The 22,045-nt window shown below is 44.2% G+C and overlaps 1 protein-coding gene across 4 annotated transcripts in view; it reads left to right on the top strand.

The window, feature by feature from the left end:
- The window catches only part of EPHA6 (EPH receptor A6), a 698,400-nt gene extending 685,630 nt beyond the window's left edge, over window positions 1-12,770 (top strand). For 3 of the 4 annotated variants that reach the window (XM_083171949.1, XM_083171946.1, XM_083171947.1), the window contains one exon: window positions 747-12,770. In XM_083171949.1, coding sequence (XP_083028075.1) covers window positions 747-796 — 50 coding nt within the window. In that variant the 3' untranslated portion in view covers window positions 797-12,770. The remainder of the gene's footprint in view (window positions 1-746) is intronic. The other variant, XR_014470285.1, reaches the window with a different exon arrangement.
- Window positions 12,771-22,045: the final 9,275 nt, after the last annotated feature.

Consider the following 22,045-nt stretch of genomic DNA (forward strand, 5'->3'; position numbering starts at 1 on the left):
CCGCTCTACCAGTACCACAGTACCCCTCTCTGCCAGTCTTACAGCCCAATGTTGACATTTAAAAAAAAAATCTATACACACAAAAATAGCACTGATTATAATTATTTAGCTATACCCCACCCCACACACACATACTCACACACACACACACACACACTCACACCCCATGCCATTCCCATACTAGTGACTTCACAGTGTGAACAGCAGGATAATAAATAATCTATTTCCTTTCTATTCTGAGTATATATACAGGTAGAGTATCCCCTATCCGTGCTTCCCGTATCCGAATTATTCCAAAAACATGTTTTTTTGGAATAATTAAAATTCATTTTTTTGTCTCCCTCCCCCCCCCCCAACCCTTTTTTAATACTTACCAAGTCCCCCGGCGCCCACAGCAGGCCTTCAGCATCCTCTCCGGCGTCTCCAGCAGTCCCAGGAGTGCTTTGCGCAAGTGCGCGCGCACGCCTGGGAATTCGCGCAAAGGTGCTGAAGGCCTGCTGTGGACTCCAGGGGACAACGTGGAGGCTGAGGAACCACTGGGCACCACCAGGGGACAGGTAAGTATGCCTAACACACTTTTATTCCAAAAAACAGAAAATTCCCTTATCCGGAATGCTCGTGGTCCCGAGCATTTCGGATAAGGGATACTCAACCTGTATTTGTTATTGTTGTTGTTTAGATTCATGGGGGTTTTTTCTGTCCGTTTATTTGTGTCTGGTTCTAACAATCCTTTGTTTTCTGCTTAGTGACATCAGAAGAGTTGGCGTTACGCTCATCGGACATCAGAGAAGAATAGCGAGCAGCATACAGACTTTACGATTACAGATGATGCATTTACAAGAAAAGGGATTTCATGTATGAAAGTAGTAGGAGCGACTGTTTTGTGCCTCAGTATTTCTTTAACAGAAGAGATTCTTATTCCTCATATTGGACTCTCGCTCTCTAGACTATTGGACTCTTCCGGCGAGAGAGAGAGAGAACCCAACACTTCCAGACAAGTTTTTGAAAACTTTAAATATAGATACGTCTTCAAGTTACTGACAAGTAGAATCCTGGGCCCCACAGCAAGACCTCTAGCATCCGATGAGCGACTTTGCATGGGTGTGCAGCGCCACGTGACCCCTTCATCCAATTCTTCTTGTACTCAGTAGCAGTTTTGATCCACAATAACTTTCTGCTCATGTAGCAATACTAAATGGTAACCCTCCAACCAACTTTCTGCTTTTTTCTTTTTGTAATCTTGTAGGTACTTAGAAAAAAACAAAAAGAGCAAAATCAAAACGAAAAACGATACAGAAAATATAGATACAATATTTTAGTTTCATTTTGGGTCTACCGTTTCAACTATACTGGTCAACTTCTCACAGCGGAGGCAGCCATTTTGTAAACTGAACCTATGTTTGTGAGAATTCAGCCAATTGGTTCACTAGGGACTAGTGACATCACTGAGAATGTGGCACCATGGGTACTTCATGCCTCATTCCACGATGATGTCAGTAGATGCTAGGGAATTAGCGGGAATATTCGATCAGACAGCGTAGTGGTTGTCTCTTCTGTGTGTATGCAACAGAAACCGTGAAAATCCAAAATGGAAGCTGCTAATGATTTTTTGCTTTAAGTTTTTATTCAGGAGTACTAGTTATCGCTACATATTTAAGTAATGGTTTGTTGTAGTGAGCTTGTGCGTATGAATATTTGAGGTAAATTACAAAGTGTACTTCCTGAGGCCCAGGATTAAATTGTCCATGTAATCAATACTCTATATTCTTGTACTTTTACAGTTTAGAATCGAAAAAAAAAAATCTTTGTCTTCTAGTGTTTTTACTTCATCTATGCCTCTTAGAAACCTTTCCATAAAAAGATGCAAGGGAGCTTTGTCAGTACCGCAAGCGGCCAGGAGAGGGCAGCTCACATAGGACTTGTCTGTCCTTTTGTTTTTCTAGAAAATATATAAAAGCACATAGTAAATATAGATTAGAAAATAGATTATATATAAATGTTACAATGCTCCATGATTTTTCATGGTTCTGTAGGGTTATCATAAAGCTCTCTCTTCGGTTGTTCAGAACCGCATTAATTTAGTTTTTGATGTACAGTGGCATTTAGTGCCTTCTTACAGGGTCTGTCATTATAACACAGCATTGCTGCTTCCGAGAGAGCCCTTACAAGTTCTCTTCAATTTAATTTTTAGTCATTTCAATGTCACTTTTAAGCAACGTCTGATAACTTTTCTCTGTACTCCCTAATGGTACATGGTCATAGTATAGTCATGGTTGAATACTCTCCTGGAATTTGTGAGAGACTCCTAAATTAGAGGGAAGCCTCCTCACCATCCACTAACCTAACGGCAAGATGAGTTGGGACAGTCGGTGATCAAGCCAATCGCATAGTTGACCCACAGAGTACATTGAGGCTCGTTGATGTAGATGGAACCCATCATCACACACATGACTGGTATTCACACGGGTGGCATCATCAAGTAACGAACACTGCTTCCTCTCATAACTGGCATGCACCATTCTCTGAAGGGCAGGTATGGGCGAAGCCCCCCACAAAGGCCAAGTACAGTCGGGGAACTACGAAGACCACAGATTAGTCCAAAAATATCTGTTTGGGAAAATATACAATATCTAAGTTACGTTTTAAAAGGTATAAGAACATGACATTAAGGTTTACTGTAATTTGCCTTAAAGATATATTAAAAAATAAAACGGTGTGTCTTCCACAATAAGGTAACACACATTATACATTATATGCAAACACAGACCTCAAATATAACACTTGATCAAAGAAATGCTCAGAAACTAACGATTTCACATTATCAATAAATAAGCCATTGTCATATTCAAACATTAATATAGCCCGTATTATAATGTATAAGTTTGCACAAAAGTTCTATGGACAACATGGACACAGGGTGGGTGACACTCTCCACAGTATATTGGGGAAATCCCTGGTGGGACCCTTCATAACAGGTCAACAACGTAGTGGAGCAGGATCAATGATGAACTTGGATCCTCTCTATGGAAAGTACACCAAGACTATCCCTCTTGCCAATTAAGTTGTTTGGTAATGACACACAGATGGAGCCGCCCTCATCTGAGTGGCTCCCGGCGAATGGCGCGGCGGGCTGCGGCACGAATCAGGTGCACATCCATGACCCGGCAAACAGCATGGCGAGTCGGTTGGCCTTGGCCCGCCGGCGCAACAGATGGCTGCGGCTCCATCTGTACTCCTGTCTCTTCCTTTATGGGTGCTGGACGGGGTCCCGATGGCTGTCGGCTATTTTCCTTCGTGGGGGTCCACGACCCCCATAGAGGGAGAATAGAATAGGTGTGGCAAGCGCAGCAAGCCCGCAAGGGGCTTAGTTGCGCTCACCATGCTGTCTGAGTCTGGCCAGCCGGGATCCCGACGTTGTGATAATGACAGTCGGGATCCCGACTGTCGGACCCCTATACCACACCCTCCTTTATAAAGGGACTGTGTTCTTAGCATGTCCTGTTGGTAAGTCCTTCTGTGTTGGTTGTCCACTTCCACCTGGTGGCTGGCCACACCCCTTACACTTATGTCCCGACCTTTGTATCGCCTGTTAGGCCCTTCATTTTCCAATATGACACTTCACACCGCCCCCAGCGATTCCTATATGCTTTTATTTCTACATTCCTTATAATACAGTAATTTCTATTGGAAACAAAGCAAACTGCTGGTATGAAGGAGGTGGTTAACCCTAAATACAGGTATTCCATTATTTATTAATATATAATAACATAGCGCCAGCATATTCTAAAGCACTTTACAGTTGGGACACAGTATTAAATGAGACTGGGTATTAACAGACAAAGGGAGATAGAAGGGTTCTGCTTACAATACACAGGATAGATTACAACAGTAAAAACTATTTAGTGGGCTGGATGACCCAGTTACACAGCAATGAAAGAAAGAGAACACGTGGAGGTTTAGTTTGAACTTTGTAGTCATGTAGCACAAGTAGCATCCATATTCTCCAATTATAAGGATGGCATTACTACTTACCAAATATAAGGATATATTTTACAGTATATTTTATATAAATATTCATATCAATTGTGTATTATATGTATGGATCTCTTCTCTGGCAAAGCTATTCACAAAATTACGAAGTAAGAAAGGGAAAAAATAAAATATTGCTGCTGAAGATCTCTGGTTTTGTCATACACGCAGTCATGGTCACAGGGTGTCTCCTACAGATACTATGAGGAGCTCTGCTGATAATGTAATGAGGAGGGGCTGGTTGGTTGTAAGGGCAACTTCTTCAGTTGTCCTATTTAGAAATTCTGATACATTTTACCCATAATGTGCATTGGTAGAGTCACATACTGTAGTCTTCAGTTTGACATTTAAGGAGGAGAAGTGGCCCATTGCAACCAATCAGCTGCTATGTATAATGTTTATTATGCAAATTATAGATGTTACGTTGGTGCTGATTGGTTGCCATGGGATACTTCCCCTCTGGCTCACTTATCCTCCCCTATCACTGCTTCATACTGTAAATCTGCCCATTAGGAACTGATTCAGAGGTAGAAGATGTGGTGGCTTGGACACACGCAAGTGGCACTGCATATACATCCCAATGTCACACTGGACAGGGTTAAGTTACTAATATAGGAGGTCTATTGAAGACCTGTAGCAACCAATCAGATTCTACCTTGTAGAAGATAATAGCTAGACTCTGATTGGTTGCTTTGGGAAACATTCCATCTTCAATAGAACTCCCATCTTAGTAAATTTACCCCTACACGTCTACATTGCACATTTGTGTTGATGTATTGCTCCAATGAAAATGCACGCAGAGATGCAATTCAGGGAGGTGACAGGAGCACTGACTAGCCCAACAAGAGTGTGTCAGTCAGCAACTAGATCCAAAAACGCAGTTGCACTGACTCAGATGGCTGTGTGTATATGGCAAAAGTGCAGTCTTAGTATATACGGTAATGTAATACATCGCAGTAGGCTAAGAATCGCTCGCAGCAATTACATAAAGATGCTGGAGCCAGGGCCACTGGTATGCTGTCCACCTCAGAATCAGGCCCTTCAGTTTTTTATGCAATATTTTTGGACCCCCCACGAGGGAGAATAGCCCCTGTTGGTCGGCCAGTTGAACAGTCGAGATTTCGGCATTAGTATACTGATCGTCAGGATCCCAACTGTCACCTAGTCATCTAGCACCCCAAAACAGCGTACCTCTGCTTTAAAGTCGGTCACACACTTGGGTTTGCCATATTACATAAACGTCTGCTTCACCATTTGGTCTCCCATAACATGGAACATATGCCTATGTACTAAGTTTGGATAGAGATAAGGTACCAACCAAACAGTTCATTCATTGATAGCCCATAAAAATCCCCTGACTGCCAGTCAGCTGTGCCAGTCAGTGCTTCCGCTGGGTCTGGTGATTGTGCCATCTGATGTATGGGCAACCTAACAAGGCAGTAAAGAGAGAAGGGGGTTTTGCCAACGCTCAGTTACCTTTTGAGCGAAGGGGCTGCACAGTGGTGAGTTGCCCAGACCCACAAGGAAATAGTAATAAACAAAGTATACTATGCGCTCTCCTTCTAACAGAGTTCTGCCTGTATGCAGAAATCTGTCCTGTATGAGAACCTTTATCTGTGATGAGTGCTGAGGATGGTCAGCCACTCAGAGCGTGTGTAAATGACAACTGTAGGCAGTAATGATTTAAAGCACCGTTGCTTTATTTGTTAGTGATGCACGTGATGCTAACAGTATCCCAATATCGGGGATTAATCACTGGGGGAAAAAGGGAATGCAGGGAGGGTAATAGATTGCAGCAATAATGTTATTACTGTCCAGTGGTGCACAAGGTGAGATGCGTCTGTAAGTCAGACAGGGAGGGAGGAAGTCAAGTAACTGATGTGTAGCGTAAAAACACAGGGGGTGGTGCAGGGGGCTGGCGTCCCGTCCCCCCCGCAGTGCACCTCTCACCTGTGTGATGCGGTCGGTGGTCCCGCAGCGTTCCTGATGTATCTTCTCAGCCGCAGTACATACAGCGTGTAGACGACGCTGTGTACCCGGCTCTGCAGTGACGCGGTTGAGCGCGACTTCCGGGTCCCGGCGCCTGGTTGCCAGGGAGACCGTAGCCGCGTTCAGTAGCGTCTGCGCTGCAGGCTCAACTCCCAGCCGGGAGGAGACTTAGATGTTGTTGGCTGAAGTAAGTATGTTGGTGCTGGTGTCCAACGCGTTTCGACCGCTGTGCGGTCTTTTTCAAGGATAATGAACGGTAACCATGGTCAGTGTTTTATGCAGAGGATCAGCCCGCCCTCTGGGTTCCTGATTGGTCACAATGTAGGTGGGAGTGTTCATAATTAGATTGCGTGATGTCAGCAACCTGTATTGGAGGTTTGTTGGTGTCAGATTGCCTGGTGTGTGGCTATCTTCCACAATCATGTACTCGATGGGTGTTTTAAATGAAAAAATGGCACAGGTTCGTTTAACATGATTGTTCTGTGATGAATGGGTGTCTGATGGGCTCATTTCATCAGCCCAATGTACCATTATTAAAGTCAATATTAAGTCCCGTGGGCTGCAGAGTTTTTAAGGTGAACATCCAAAATAGTTCTCTTTTATTTAGGATGTCTAAATGGTCCCCCCCCTCTCCAATTGATGTCTGGAGCTTCTATTGCAGTGAAGGCTAGTCCCTTGGGGTTGGAATTGTGGACCTCTTTGAAATGCATTGACACACTATGCTTGGCGTACCCCATTTTTATGTTACGGATATGTTCATAAAGGCAGTAAAGAGATGATTGACTGGTACTTTATCTCTTCTAAGGCTTAGTACATATGGTCCTTAATGAGAAGAAAGGGCACAACTGAGCTATTTATTTCAAGTGCCCTTACTTTTACATTTAGATTTGGACATATATTGTGCACCTGTGATTGGCTGATGGCGACCCTTTAAACATGACATTGCCATTTCTGTGCAATTCTCCCGTGGACCCTGCATCAGACAATAAATAACCCAGCTGCAGGTTATTTACTAACATAATTGCAAAGGTACGATACCAAACATACTCTACCTCCTAATGGTTCTCAATAAGGTGGAACAGTCCTGATTTGTGAGCTCTGTACCGCCATTCCTCACATGACTATATGTGTCCCATGGTGGGATAGTTGGATGTATGCTGCTCATGGTGGATGGAAGATGGGAATAAATCAGTATATGCAAGGGAATGGAGGTTGCTAGGAGGCATCCAGAACTCTAGGAATGCCACAGGTGGTCCAATTACACCCCCTCATAACATTACCATGCCCCCATCATAGCACAGCCACACCTCTTGTCCTGATTTATGGGACTGCAATGCTGAGAGGTATCTGAGTGCGTGCTACTAAATAATGCCGTGTTCTCACTGCGAGTGAGAAAGACACGGCTTTTACCCGGCATTAAAATGCCGGGGACTGACGCGCTGGACCCCCGTTCTCACTGCAAGGCAAATTCCCGGGTGAAGAAGTTCTACCCAGGAATTTGCCTTTAAACACGGGTTTTTCGGCAGTGTGAACGGGTCAACCCGTGTCTGCATATCCGGATCTCAGACATGGGTAAAAAGAAGGGTTTTACCCGTGTATGAAATCTGGATGTGCGACAAAAATCCCATGTTAAAAGGAAAATTCCCGGGTCTACATGCTAGACCCGGGAATTTGGCTGCAGTGAGAACATGTATCTGCTGGAAGGTAACTGCAGATTGGTTGGAATCTGTTACAGCACATGTAGACTGTTGCCCTCTGCCTGTATATAGGGAGTTATTCAGACCCAATCACAAAGCACAATTTAGCAAATGGACAAAACCATGGTGCCAGAGTTGTAGCGTGGAGCTACAGCACCAGGAGCAAGCTCATAAGGAGAGATAAACGTCCAGCCAATCACCTGCTAGCTGCCATGTTACAGCCTGTGTTTGAAAAAAGTCAGTAAGGAGCTGATTGGTTGGACGTTTATCTCTCGTTATCACCCTTGCATTTATCTCTTGTTAAGGCTTAATACATTTGCCCCATTCATACAGTCATCAGGATGCATTCAACATCCTGGCAGTCAGAATACCAGCATTCAACGTGCTGATGCCGAATACCGGCATTCCAACAGACGGCATCCTGATCGGTAAGTATGCAGGGCGGGCTAGCGTGCGGCTGGGGAAGGGGGGTTAAGTACTCGCTACTGGTGAGACTTAGTATTAGGCTGCACAGGGAGATAGCGGAGAGAGTTTCGGTACTATGGAGCCTCTGTTGGAATATTCCGTATTGAGATACTGGGGTCGGTCTTTTGACTGCTGGCATGCCACACACTGGGATACACAGCACCTGGCGTGGGTCGAGCACATCAAGGCATTACAAGAACTTAAAAATATGCAGCTTTTAATGTCAATGTTTTGGGGTGATGCACCCCGTCTTTATAGTATATAAAGTATTCCACTAGGTTGTGGGCAGGGATCTGAGGTGCCGGCACAAAATCTCTACTGGCATGACCTAGAAGGAGCCATGGCAAGCCAGGGAGAGGAAGGTGCAACCGTCTTGGAGGTGTGCGCAGCACAGGACATGCTGGACTTCCCTAAGTCCTCTCCTCAACAGAAATACAGTAGATGCCGGGTGCATGTACATGGCATCTATTGACTTGGCAGCATTTGGTATGGCCAACTTTTCAGACGATCAGGACACTGTGGATGTCTGCATTAGTCATATATATATATATACCACCCGGTGTAAAGTACAAAAATAACTTGTGCTTTGCGATCAGGTGTGAATAACCCCCATAAACCATACTGGGCATAAGCTGTGAGATATGTATATATAGAATTTGATCTGAATATATGCCGGGCCTCTGGGTAAACCAAACACTGTAGCAACTATTGAAACCAGTTTCAATGAAAATTGACAATATACTCAATGTATAATATTTCCATACTCCAACTCTCAGATGCTTTTCATATAAAACTGAAACCAAAAACATTTTTATAATTTTCACTGTTAGGAAGATTTAAAAAAAGCCACATGATTATTTTGAATTTTATTTTGCAATTGTAGCATGTCCCACCACCTACAGTATGTGGTTATTGTGATATTGGAATGCAAAGTATTATAGTCCAAAACATACAGTGGGCCGGATGTAATGTGGCCATGTGCAGGGCGGGATTAAAACAGGAGGCCCTAGGGGAAAGGGGGTGTATATTATTAGATTGTGCATACCTCCCACCATGACCCTCTCCAGGAGGGACATAATGCTCTCTATCTGGACTTCCCTCTCAATATATGATTTGGCATCACCTGTGTTGAAATATGTAATTTGAAATAAAGGAATTTCGACACAGGGGACTGCAATCATCTATTGAAAGGGAAATGCAGGTAGAGAGGATTTAAATAATCGCAGCACCCTCTGTTCTACTTACACACTTGAACAATAATCAGGAGCGCTAATGATGTCACTGTGTTCAGGCTAAGGGGCCCCCTGGGGGGGGGGGGTACAGTATACCGTGCATCCGCCCTTTATCTGGCTATGGCCTTGTAATGCCTTGTAAGTGATTGCCTCTTTGAAAAAAAGTCTGAGTTCGGCCAGTATACTGCATCATTACATCTGGCCCACTATGCCTCTTACCTAGAAATCAGCACTAGGGGTTATATAAAACATGTTACAGTGGCTGGTAGCATTGCAGAATATTGAGAAAATGTTTTCATAGCAGTAACTTATATATACAGTATATCCTGTGCGACACCAACAGCCGGCTGCCTGACCCATCGGGCCACAAAAACTGGGTCTCGCAGATTCAACATAGATTCCAGGAAATCTCTGTCTTCTGGCGGAAACCCTGGACTTGTTACTCTCCCACAGCAGCAGCAACACACGCCCATGGAAACAGAGGCCATTGTAGCCTCATCCCACCCCCAAATGGCAGCAAACTGTTTACCACTGACAGTCTCCTACTGCTCAGCTACTGATGCTGCAGGACAAAGTATACATGTGCAACATTGTTACCTTGTGGCAGGATTAAGCCATCGGGGGGGCCGGGGTCACTTGTCATTACTGGCCTCAAACTGCATGGGGGAATATTACACTGTCAAAAACACAGAGTAAAGGCAGAACTTGGTCAATGGGTAACTGCAGGGGGGGAGGCGGGATTCATATAAACATATATATATATATATATATATATATATAAACATAAAACAAATATATATATATATATATATATATATAAATACCACATGAAAAGCCTCTGTTTGTCCATATGTACCTTACTCTGTAGGAGCGCTTCCTCTAATTAAAAACCCTCCCATGAAGAAGCATATGAGGAGCTCCACCAAGCAGAGCTCAGCACAAGCCTCTCAGCCTCTGACCTCTTGTGCAAAGTCTCATGGGACTTAGTCAACTCCCAGTAATGCACTGCACACTTGTGCAGTCAGTGTGCCTTGGCTCCCAATGCTCAGCACCATTAATCATTGTCACATTGGCAGATAGGTGAAGCTGCAGCACTACCCCACTCCCATGCACACCTTTTTTTTTTAAATACATGCCGACCACAGGGGGACCCTATATAGAGGGGGGCCCAGGGGTACTGACCCCCTGTGCCCCCCCCCCCCCCAACTTTATTTGGCCCTGCCTTGTGGCATGTGCCGCACCGCCAATTGAATTAGGCCCCTGTACGATGCGTATGACATATCATTATAAAGCTGCCTGTGTCAATAAGCACAGAGCATGTTATTTTACCTAGTTATTATTCAGTCAGTTATACTCTATCCAAATTGCATTGCGTGAAGGACAGAGAAGCTCTGGTAACTGAGAAAACTCTCAGGACACCATAACTGTGAAGATGCATCTTGCGTCACTGACCCAGATCTGTCTCCCCGGTGGCTTTACCGCCACGTCACCGCTCCTGTCCCTGAGAGTGCTTGTGAGACAGAGGGACTGAATAAAGGATGCTGCCTGGTGCAAGCGCAGCTCTGCCTTCTGCCCCACTCTCATGTGCAGTCTGAGTATACACTATTCCCTGCATAATGCACCATGTAGTGATATCTGACTAGAACACAACACATCCCAGTATGATCGGAACAGACCAAGTTGGCAACATCTCACAGGAGATCTCAAAAAAGGAAGCTGAGATAGCAATTTCTAATTCATAGATTTACTTTAAAGAGGCTCAGTTCCATTGTATACAATTACTTTTCAATGTCTATTTTAAAATGTAAATGCAAAAGGAGTTATAATGGGTAATAAATAGTTCAATATGCCCCCGCCCCCCAAAAAATACAGCAGCCAGTATTTACCCTGCACAGAAACAAAATAACTCACCCAAATCTATTTCTCTCTGCGCATTTTACATCTGCCCCCCTGTAGTGCAGATGGGCCCTTATTCAGATCTGATCGCCGTACAAATTTGTTCTCAAAATGGGCAAAACCATGTGCACTGCAGGTGGGGCAGATGTAACATGTGCAGATAGAGTTAGATTTGTGGGGCGGGGGGGTTATCTTGTTTCTGTGCAGGATAAATACTGGCTGTATTATTTTTACACTGCAATTTAGAATTCAGTTTCAACACACCCCACCCAAATGTAACTCTCTCTGCACGTTGCATCTGCCCCACCTGCAGTGCACATTGTTTTGCCCACTTTGAGAACAAATTTGTACTGCGATCATATCTGAATAAGGGCCATGGTTTTGGTCCTTCCAAGAAGGATTTTGTCAGAAAGAGTGAACTAGAATAAGGCCCATGGTTCTGTCCATTAGAGAGAGAATTTGCTTTTGAAATTGAACCAGAATCAGGCCCTTTATCTCCATTGACAGCTTAGTAAAAAGACCATTGAGTTCTATACAACTCAGAATAGGATGGAACTACACAAAACTATGTAAATTCACACCTGCGTTTGCATCTGTCAATAGAGGTCCAAGTAACTTACCCTCGGCCACAAGACTAGACTGCTAGCAAATATTAGAGTGCATAATAATAGCGGCCCTCTGAGTACTTCTATACTGAGCACACACGCTTTACGGTGATACATTAACCCTTTAAGTGCCAACATCTGTGAGAGATGTGCAAAATATCTCCTAAAAATGCCACATTTGTTATATAAATTCAAATAAACAACCTTGTGTAAACAATGATTATATTTCCTATATAAAGGGAAACGTTACCGGTCATTATGATGAACAAAAATGTTTGCTTGCCAATTTTCACACCAGTTTTCATAAATTCACTTGGCACTCGAAGGGTAAAAAGAAGTAAATTGAAAGAAAAAATATATAAAACATTGACTTTAGTACACTGAATGAATTACATTACAGTTTTTTTTATTTTGATACATCTATGTATTGCTGCTATCTCTTTACTGCAAGAAAAGTACATTTTTACAGTCATTACCTAGAAATACTATAATAGTTTTTATTGCACTAACAGCATTAAACCGAGGCATTAATACCTGCAGTATTATCTAACAGACGATGGTTTATCGAACAATCGCTCCTCCATTATATTCACTAATTATAGTGTAATCACTGCTAACATTAGCTTTGTTGCAAAGAACTTGAGAAAGTATGGGGAATCCTATTTTATGTATTTTGTATCTATTTTGTATTGCCAGCTCCTGATAAAAAAGGATACAAACGTAGAGGTTCTGTTGCCAAGCATCCTTACCAAATGTGCTCTGCTTTCTTTAGGTTTCCCACTTTTTCTTTCTTAGCAACTTTGTTTAAACATATATTTTATTCTTTTTGTTTTCTTGGATTAAAGTTCTTCCTCTCATGGTGTTTCGCAGTTACTATTTCCTAAGTTATCCTAAAAGATTTTTTTACAGCTGCTCACCTGGCACAGTCTACACATACAGGAGGCTGTTCTTATCGCTGCAAAGTAAATGACCAATGTTGCAAAATGGACCAGTCACATACACAATGGGCCTAATTCAGAATGGAATGCAGGACAAATGTGTTCTTAAAATGGGCAAAATCATGTTGCAATGAACATGTGTCAGATGTAACGTGCAGAGAGAGTTAGATTTGGGTGGGATGTGTTCAAACGGAAATCTAAATTGCAGTGTAAAAATAAAGCAACCAATTTTTATCCTGCACAGAAACAAAATAACTCACACAAATCTAACTCTCTCTGCACATGATACATTGTCCCTACCTGCAGTGCACATGGTTCTGCCCATTTTGAGAACAAATTTGTCCTGCGATCAGGTCTGAGTTAGACCCATTAAATACATTTAGACTGCAGCCTGGGAAGTAATTAGGAGCCAGTGTCACCAATGAGGACAAGGTAAGCACTGCCACTAGGCACAGTGTGGTAGCTGCCTAATATCACTCATTAAAAGGGAGATGTATCAAGCCTTGGATCTTTGGAGAGAGATACCAACCAATTAGATTCTGTCGTTTTTCAAAGCCCTTTCTGTGAGACTCAGAATCTATTTGGTCAGTTCTTTATCTTTCTTGTGAATTACAAACAATTAGAATGGCCAGGTAGTAGTCAGACAGACAGGGAATAGCTGTCAGAATGCTGATTGGTGGATGTCTGACAACCATTCACTGTATTATGCAAGCATGTGGAGAGACAGCATGGGTCTGCAAGAGGGTAAAGGTATGATTTGTTATAGCTATATATTAATAACGTAAGGCCGATTTTTGTGAGTGACTTATTTCTATTACCCCTTTAACATTGCACCTTGGACCATGGTTATTGCTGGGCTGGTGACATATGTACCCACTCTCTATAATGGGGGACCCAGGTTTAATGTGAAAGCACCGGACCTGGTTCTTTAGATGTGCAGAAATTCATTGGCATCGTTATCAGTTGCTTTATTTCAAAGTTATGTGACAAAAATCCACCAGCCAATCACTTTTGAGCTCTTTGAAAATGTAACAGTCAACTGTGCACCTGCCATGTGACCTGGAAACTTTCACATTTATGTGCTGCCAAGGGAGTTGTCTGAGCTGGGACCTCGTGTACCCTCATCTACTGGAGAGAAGACAGAAGCTCAGGTGGAGGCAAGTCCATGACACAGGCTCGGTCCAATTAAGTTAGTGTGATCCATTCACCTATCAGTAAAGGCAAATCCCGAAGAGCAGGTGTTGCAAACACATTACCCAGATACTCGGCTCCTACAAGCAGAATAACCACAGGAGTCTCCATTCAGCATGAAACCAAAATATTTCTCCAGAACCAGCTGTGACAAAATAAGGTTTCATTTAGATAACTGGTGAAGGATGAGTTCCTTCTGCAGTGTCACAATTCATTAATGACACACTGCCATGGTGACAGTGCAGAAGCTATTTCATCATGGGAGAAATATTCCAATCCTGCCCTTCAGATTATTCTGAATGGATTTTGTAGCCCAGATACTGTGCTGTAATGACTGATTCCACCGCAAAGATTGGGTAAAGAATTAAGGTGGATAATACAGTAGTTTATGTATTACCACTTTCACAACAAGGCAGAAACCTTGGGGGAAAAAACAAGTAATTTGTTGATGTGAATAGGTTGACTTTGGTATTTTGATTCAGGTCCACCGTGACCCTAGTTTTTTTCTTGGGTCTGAGCTGAGTATGCTGCTATCTCATAGAGCGTATGATGCTCTAAGTTCTGTGGCCCCACTTTGCGGATTTCACATCCATATTAATCGCATATGCCCTAACATATGCGATTGTTTACACAAAGGACAGCTCTTGCGGTAAGAGCTGTCCTTTGCAATGCATCAATGTCCTTGGACTTCCGGCTCTGAGACAGAGTACGTAGAGTGCTGGCAGTACAGTAGGAGGGATCCGTGGCGGAACTCTCTGACAGACAGAACCCAATAGGCTTCTATAAGCTATTGCAAGCAAAAGCTGGAGATTCCATCTGCAGCGGTGCCCCGGCAGAGGGTCTTTAGTGCATACAAAAATGCGGTAAAAACCCTGTTAACGGGGTTTTTACCACATTTTAGCATTAGTGCATCCTGCCCAGAGAGTTCCCTGGCTAGTCTACCCAGGTTATGTTAGAAAGGATCCCAAGAACACCCTTTTAGACCACATTCATGACCAACACAACCTGTTTTATTTTGTTGAAAGGGGTATTACTGTAGCCCCCAATACCTGCATTGTGGACAGTGCGAGATGCATGTGCATCGTGCTACAGTATGTAGGAGTCATTATCCAGCTGTCATCGCAACACCGGGAATCAGTATAGTGAGTGAGTGGCATTTAGGAGATACCTGGAGAGGAGAAGCAGCTGAGTGGAAGGGATCTCAGCTAAGTATTTATTTATTTATTTAACAGTTTCTTATATAGCGTACATATATTCTGCAGCACTTTACAGAGAATATTTGAACATTCATATCAGTCCCTGCCTCAGTGGAGCTTACAATCTATATTCCCTACCACATGTACACACACACACAGACATTCTAGGGTTAATTTATTGGGAGCCAATTAGCCTATCAGTACACTTTTGGATTGTGGGAGGAAACCGGAGTACCCGGAGGAAACCCACGCAAGCACGGGGAGAATATACAAACTCCGCACAGTTAGTACCATGGTGGGAATGGAACCCATGACCTCAGTGCTGTGAGGCAGTAATACTGACCATTACACCATCCGTACTGCCCTAATTGCACCATTAGGTCCTGCGCCCTAGTGGGAATACAGCTGTGATTGGCTAACAATTGCATTGGACAGGGCTACAATGATGCAATAAGCATATACAGATGTAGCCACACTCATCATTGCCGCGGCAATTGCCACATGTGACACACATGGGACTGGCATGTTCCCACCGCCATGCACATCTCATAGAAATGCTTTCAACAGCAATGCCGCGATGTAGCGATTTCACATCATCGCCGGTGCAATATTGGCATGCCAACCAAACATGCATGAGTCACGTGGTCATGGTACAGAAACAGTAGACCATCATATTGCCCTGCCCCCTCTGAGGGAAACTGTAATTACCTCTATTTTACCCACTAGGAAGTGGGCAGAATATGGGAGAGGAGCCCACTCGTCCACGGGAGCGGAGGACTACCCCAATAATCATGTGTCTTATGCAGAAACCTGGAGAGTTGGCAAGTATGGTTTAGCAGCATTCACTTATGCCCCTTTCACATCGATAACTCAGCTTTCACACTAAACCCGGGTTGCATAATACAGAGGGTGACCTGGGTTTAACCCTTCTTATCTGGGGAAGCAATCGTGGGTGAAAAAAACAACATTTCCAATAATTATAAATACTTTGTTGCATCCATGCAGTTTCTTTCTCCCGAAAGATTATTATTATATATATATTCTCTGTAACTGCTCATTAGAAGATCGTTTGGAAGGTTTATTTGCAAATAAGCAAAGGTTTATTTGCAGCACACAGCTGACTGTATAAACAGTGTGCGGAATCACACCATAGAGGAAGGCTTAATTAGAGGAAAGTAATCAGAGAGAAATCTGACAGTCATATATCAATGAGACATACTGGGCCTGAGTCAGAGGCAATTCGACTGTCCACGTTGCTTAGCAATCCACTGCATACCTCCCAACTTTTTCAATTGAAGAATAGGGACACTAGCGGCTGGAAATGAGGGCATCACTTATGTAAATTAGACCACGCCCCTGTTTTCGGCCACAGCGTCTATTCTGCCAGATTGGGGGTTACTCCCAACTGCCCCCCCCCCCCCCACAGCGGGACACCGCCGGCCGCGGGAGGGACACGGGAACATCCCCAAAAACCGGGACGTTCCCGCGTTTAGAGGGACAGTTGGGAGGTATGCTACTGTAAGTGACACACTGTACATTTGGGGGATTCAGACTTGGTGCGGGACGAATTTTCCTACCCCGTTCGATGTTTGGGGTTTGCATATGCCTCCCAGGATCCTCTGAGACTCCCAGCAACCCCCTGGGTATTGGAAGCATGCATACCCAGGGCCGGATTAAGGGCCTTATTCAGATCTGCGTGCATTCGCACGCAGATCCGATGTTGGCCATCTGCACATGCACAGACGGGTATCTGCGCATGTGCAGGCATATGGTGCGTGCACCCACAGCGACCTTTCGGGACGCCGGGTGCACGCACCCATGGCAGCGAGGGGGGGGGCAGAGATGGGCGGGGGGCGCCGGGCTGCCCCATTACCATATGGTAACGCCCAGCATTCCATGGGCATTCCCATGAGAACGCTGGGCGTTCTCATGGTAATGAGACAGTGACGCGGGTGTGTGGGCCGGGTAGCTGACATCACCGGACGTCAGCTGCCCGCCCATATCACGCCAGCGTGCACGCAAATGTAAGTGACTGAAAAGTCACTTATATATGCGTGCACGCTAAACATCATTCGATGGTCGGTGACCATCGAATGATGTGGGCGGACACCCCAGCAAAGCGAATGGATGTTTATGCAAAACATCCATTCGCTGCTGTGCGGGCGAAGCCGCACTTTGCTGGGGCGGCAGGGGGGGGGGCGTGCGTTCGCCGGGCGGGGTTTGGTGGACTCGCAAGGCTGCGAATTCGCAGCCTTGCGAATCAACCTGAATAAACCCCTAAGTCTCCGGGGGGCCCAGGTCACTTTATACAGGGGGGGCCCCCTGCACTTGTCATTACTGGCCGCAAACTGCACGGGAGAATATTACACTGTCAAAACACAGTAAAGGTAGTATAATGGGTAACTGCAAGGGGGGTTTAATATAATATTATATTTTATATATAATATATATATATATATATATATATATATATATATATATATATATATATATACAGGTTGAGTATCCCCTATCCGTGCATCCCCTATCCGAATTATTCCAAAAACCGTGGTTTTTGGAATCATTCGAATTTTTTTTTTTTTTTTTTAACCCCCCCTAACCCTCTTTTCATACTTACCAAGTCCCAGGGCGTCCACAGCAGGCCTCCGGCATCTTCTCCAGGGTCTCCAGCGGTCCCAGGAATGCATTGCGCGAGTGTGCGCGCGCGCCGGTGACGTCACCGGTGCGCGCGCACACTCGCGCAATGCATTCCTGGGACCGCTGGAGACCAGGAGAAGATGCCGGAGGCCTGCTGTGGACGCCCGGGGACTGCGCGGACACCGAGGGACCACCGGACACCTTCAGGGGATAGGTAAGTATGCCTTAAAAAAATTATTCCAAAAACCGGAAAATTCCCCTATCCGGAATGCTCGTGGTCCCGAGCATTTCGGATAGGGGATACTCAACCTGTATATATATATATATATATATATACACACATATATATACTGAACACGACAGTTGAAGCGTGAAGTTATTGCAGCTAAGAAGTCCGGCGGGTGCGGTATCCTTTGATCCATTATATACACACATATATACACACACATATATACACATATATACATACATACCACATGAAAAGCCTGTGTTTGTCCCTCTGTACCTTATTCTGTATGACTGTAGTAGACCTCACAAGCTCAGTGCTGCCTCTGATGACAAACCCTCTCATGACGCGGCTGCTGCTGTCCTCCATGGGCCTGAGAAGCATGTAATGAGCTCTATTAATCAGGGCTCAGCACAAACCTCTCAGCCTCTGCCCTCTTGTGCATAGTTTTATGGGACTCAAGCTGGGTACACATCTATACAATCCATGTTTTCTTGCGAGCGTTCGATCGACCATGCATGCGACCGACTGTCCACAAACACCAGCCGATACGTGCGTACACACCTATACAATTTTACTTGCGCTGTCCAATCTACTCCCGTCCAAACAATTGCAAGAAAAAGATTGTACCACTGTACACACTCTCTCGATTGTCATTGTCATTGCATGATGGTTAACACCCCTGCTGCACAGGTACTTGTAGTGCCACTTAAAAAGTTAAGGTACTTGTGTAATATCTGGGTGCCCCATGGGATGCGATTTATTGTATGCCTTAACTTAAGGCATACAATCAGATGCGATGCACGCGATTTTCCATAGAATTCAATTTTAAAATGGTCCTGTTCATTTCCCCACTATCCAAGTGGGCATAGAGTTGATTTTATATAGCGTGGCGAGCGCAGCGAGCCACCGAGTCCGAAGCGTGGCGAGCGGACTACTTAAAATGTATTCTGTGTCCCCTCGCCACTCTTCGGACTCTGTGGCTCGATGCGCTCGCCACGCTATATAAAATCAACTCTATGCCCACTTGGATAGTGGGGAAATGAACAGGATCATTTTAACATTGAGTCCTATGAAAAATTGCGTCGATCGCATCGCATTGCATCGCATGCGATTTGGTCGCCAAAGTTAAGTCCGGCAAACCGCTCTGACGAACGGTGTATCTGGCCGTCTAGATGTACTCAGCCGGCAGGGTAACTAGAGACAGACATAAGGCAAATAGCTGGGGTGCGCCTGTGCATACCCACAGTATTCAAAATTGGGTGCAAGGTAGGTTTGTTTGTTTTTCTAAACCTTGCTCTAAATTGAATCACTCCCAAAATGTGTATACAGCAGGTGACTTCAACTAACTGTGTATAATGCATTCATTCTGCCCTCAAATGCACTAAGGTCACATCTATATTTTTAGTACACTTTATAAAACTTCACGGAGTACATGTGCCTATTAGTGACACGAGCTTATTTACATATTCTTAGATCCATTTCTAGATAATGCATAATATAAATGGCATACAAATTGAATTATGTATGACTATTTAAATAATACCATCAATACATATGTATTTATTTATATCTACTTAAATGCAGGAAATAAACCAAAGTAATTATTTTCTACGCTCAGGATACATTAACATACCATTACTGCCAAATACTTTTCTACAGAATATAATTAATTCTCTAAATAATACATCATTTCCATAAGACTTGTATCTGCATAACAATTCAAACACTCTGGTAGGGAGCACGGATATGACATTATGGTCTATGAGAGGGATAAAGGGAACAAGCAGGATTCTAAAAGCCAGCTGGTTAGTGATTGATGAGCAGTCTCCGACACTAGAAGGTAGACCCTTCCAACTGTGTGGCTTTGTGGTTTGTCAATGGGATTTGCTGTAAGAAGAGCATATAAGTTATACAGCTTTTAGGAATATTGAAAACTAAACACAAAGCAGTTGGCAAAAGAGATCACAATTCCCTTCATCAGGTGTCAGATAGTAAAGGCAATTAACACTGAGTACTGACACATCGCTTACTATTGGAGGTGACCAGCAGTGGCTCCAGAGGTGAGGCTGCAGTGTTGCCCAATGTTGTAAAATAGGGGAGCCACACCAACTGCCACACCAACTGCCAAACATCACCGCCCGGGATCCACTGGCAGTTGGTGTATCTTCCCAATTTCAATTTTCAAATGCATTGCAGCACCACCTCTGCAACCACCATTGGAGGTGACCCCACAATCCTGGCAGCTCTAATATGGCCGTAGCTATATTGGGTTAAGAGGGCGTTATTGCTATTGGGCCCCGAGGCTTAGAGGATCCAGGTTATATAGTTGAATATCAATTTTCCTGATTTGTCTGCTAAGCAATATAGTTGGATCCATTGCCCAGCCTGATTTGCACATTGTTATATGGTATAATATGATCTGGAGAGTGTTATAGGGGCATAATATGAAATGGAGGCACCCTATTGTAGCATAATATAAACTAGGAGCACTGCAATGTGGCATCATTTGAAGTGAAGGCAAAATGTGAACTGGAGGCACTATAATGTGCAAAATATCTACTGGGCACACTGTTCTAATGTGTATTGGGGTTATAATGTATTACATAATGTGTATTAGTGGCCCTACAATGTGACGTTATATGTACTAGGACACAACTATGGTTCATAATATTAACTAGGTTGCTTCTAAGTCTTACGAGCCACCTGTGTTCTGTGTGCAATTCAGCTGCTACATAATTAGCCCATTAACTCTATGTGTCCTGCTGTCCAGCTGCAGTTAATCTGGGTATAAGGAGGTTTGTCCTTTCCCAGCCATCCTTGGGACTTGCTTCCTAGATATTCCAGCATGCCCTTTACCTGATGCCAGTTATAGGTTCCTGTCAATGAGGTTCAATTTCCTGTTTTACCTGGTTCCGGTCCTTGCTTGAATTCTGAGTCTGTTGATCCCTCCAGCTTCTAAGCTCACTGTCTGAGTCCCAGTTCCCACTTCCAGGCTTCTGCTGGCTGTTAAGCTAAGTCATGGGGTTTTGATACCTGCCTGTTTATACCAATCTGACACCCTGCTCTGCTGCAGTCCTTAAAACTTGTCTGTGTGTCCAGTCTGAAACCCTGTCCTGCTGCAGTCCTGATCCTTGTCTGTGTGTTCAGTCTGAAACCCTCTCCTGCTGTAGACTGAAAGCCTGTCCTCCTGTTATGGAATGGGATCATTCGTCAGACTGCATTTAGGTCTACAGTCATTAGGTCGACCCCACTAGGTCGACTGGCAGGAAGGTCGACCTGACTTAAGGTTGACATGGGGCAAGGTCGACATGACTTAAGGTCGAATTTGCATAAAGGTCGACATGAGGAAGGTCGACTGGTCATAAGGTCGACATGGGTTTTTCACTGTTTTTTGATCCGAATGTCGACACAGTCGACACGGACACAGTTGGCAATGAGAATCGGACCCTCGCTTCGCTCGCAATGCTTCGGGCAAGGTGCCTCGCTGCGCTCGGCACACTATTTTATTCTCCCACCACGCCCTAGTGGATGGTAGGGCATGAAATACCGCCTGTCGGCACATGTCGGCTCAAAAAACAGTGAAAAACCCATGTCGACCTTATGACCAGTCGACCTTCCTCATGTCGACCTTTATGCAGATTCTACCTTCAGTCATGTCGACCTTGGCCCATGTCGACCTTAAGTCAGGTCGACCTTCCTACCAGTCGACCTAGTGGGGTCGACCTAATGACTGTAGACCTAAATGCAGTCTGACGAATGACCGCATCCCCCTGTTATCTTGAACCTTGCATTTATATTCTGCTGTAATAACATCCTTTGCATTGTTGCATTCAACCCTGCGTTAATATTATGTTACACTCTGTGCAAAGTAGCAGTCATACTCATTATGCACCTATTTGGTGCTCTGCGCTATCAGTGTCCTTCCCAGCTTATATTGCATC

The sequence above is a fragment of the Crinia signifera genome, chromosome 2 (genome assembly GCF_055691185.1).
Source record: "Crinia signifera chromosome 2, ASM5569118v1, whole genome shotgun sequence".
In the NCBI taxonomy this organism is placed as follows: domain Eukaryota; kingdom Metazoa; phylum Chordata; class Amphibia; order Anura; family Myobatrachidae; genus Crinia; species Crinia signifera.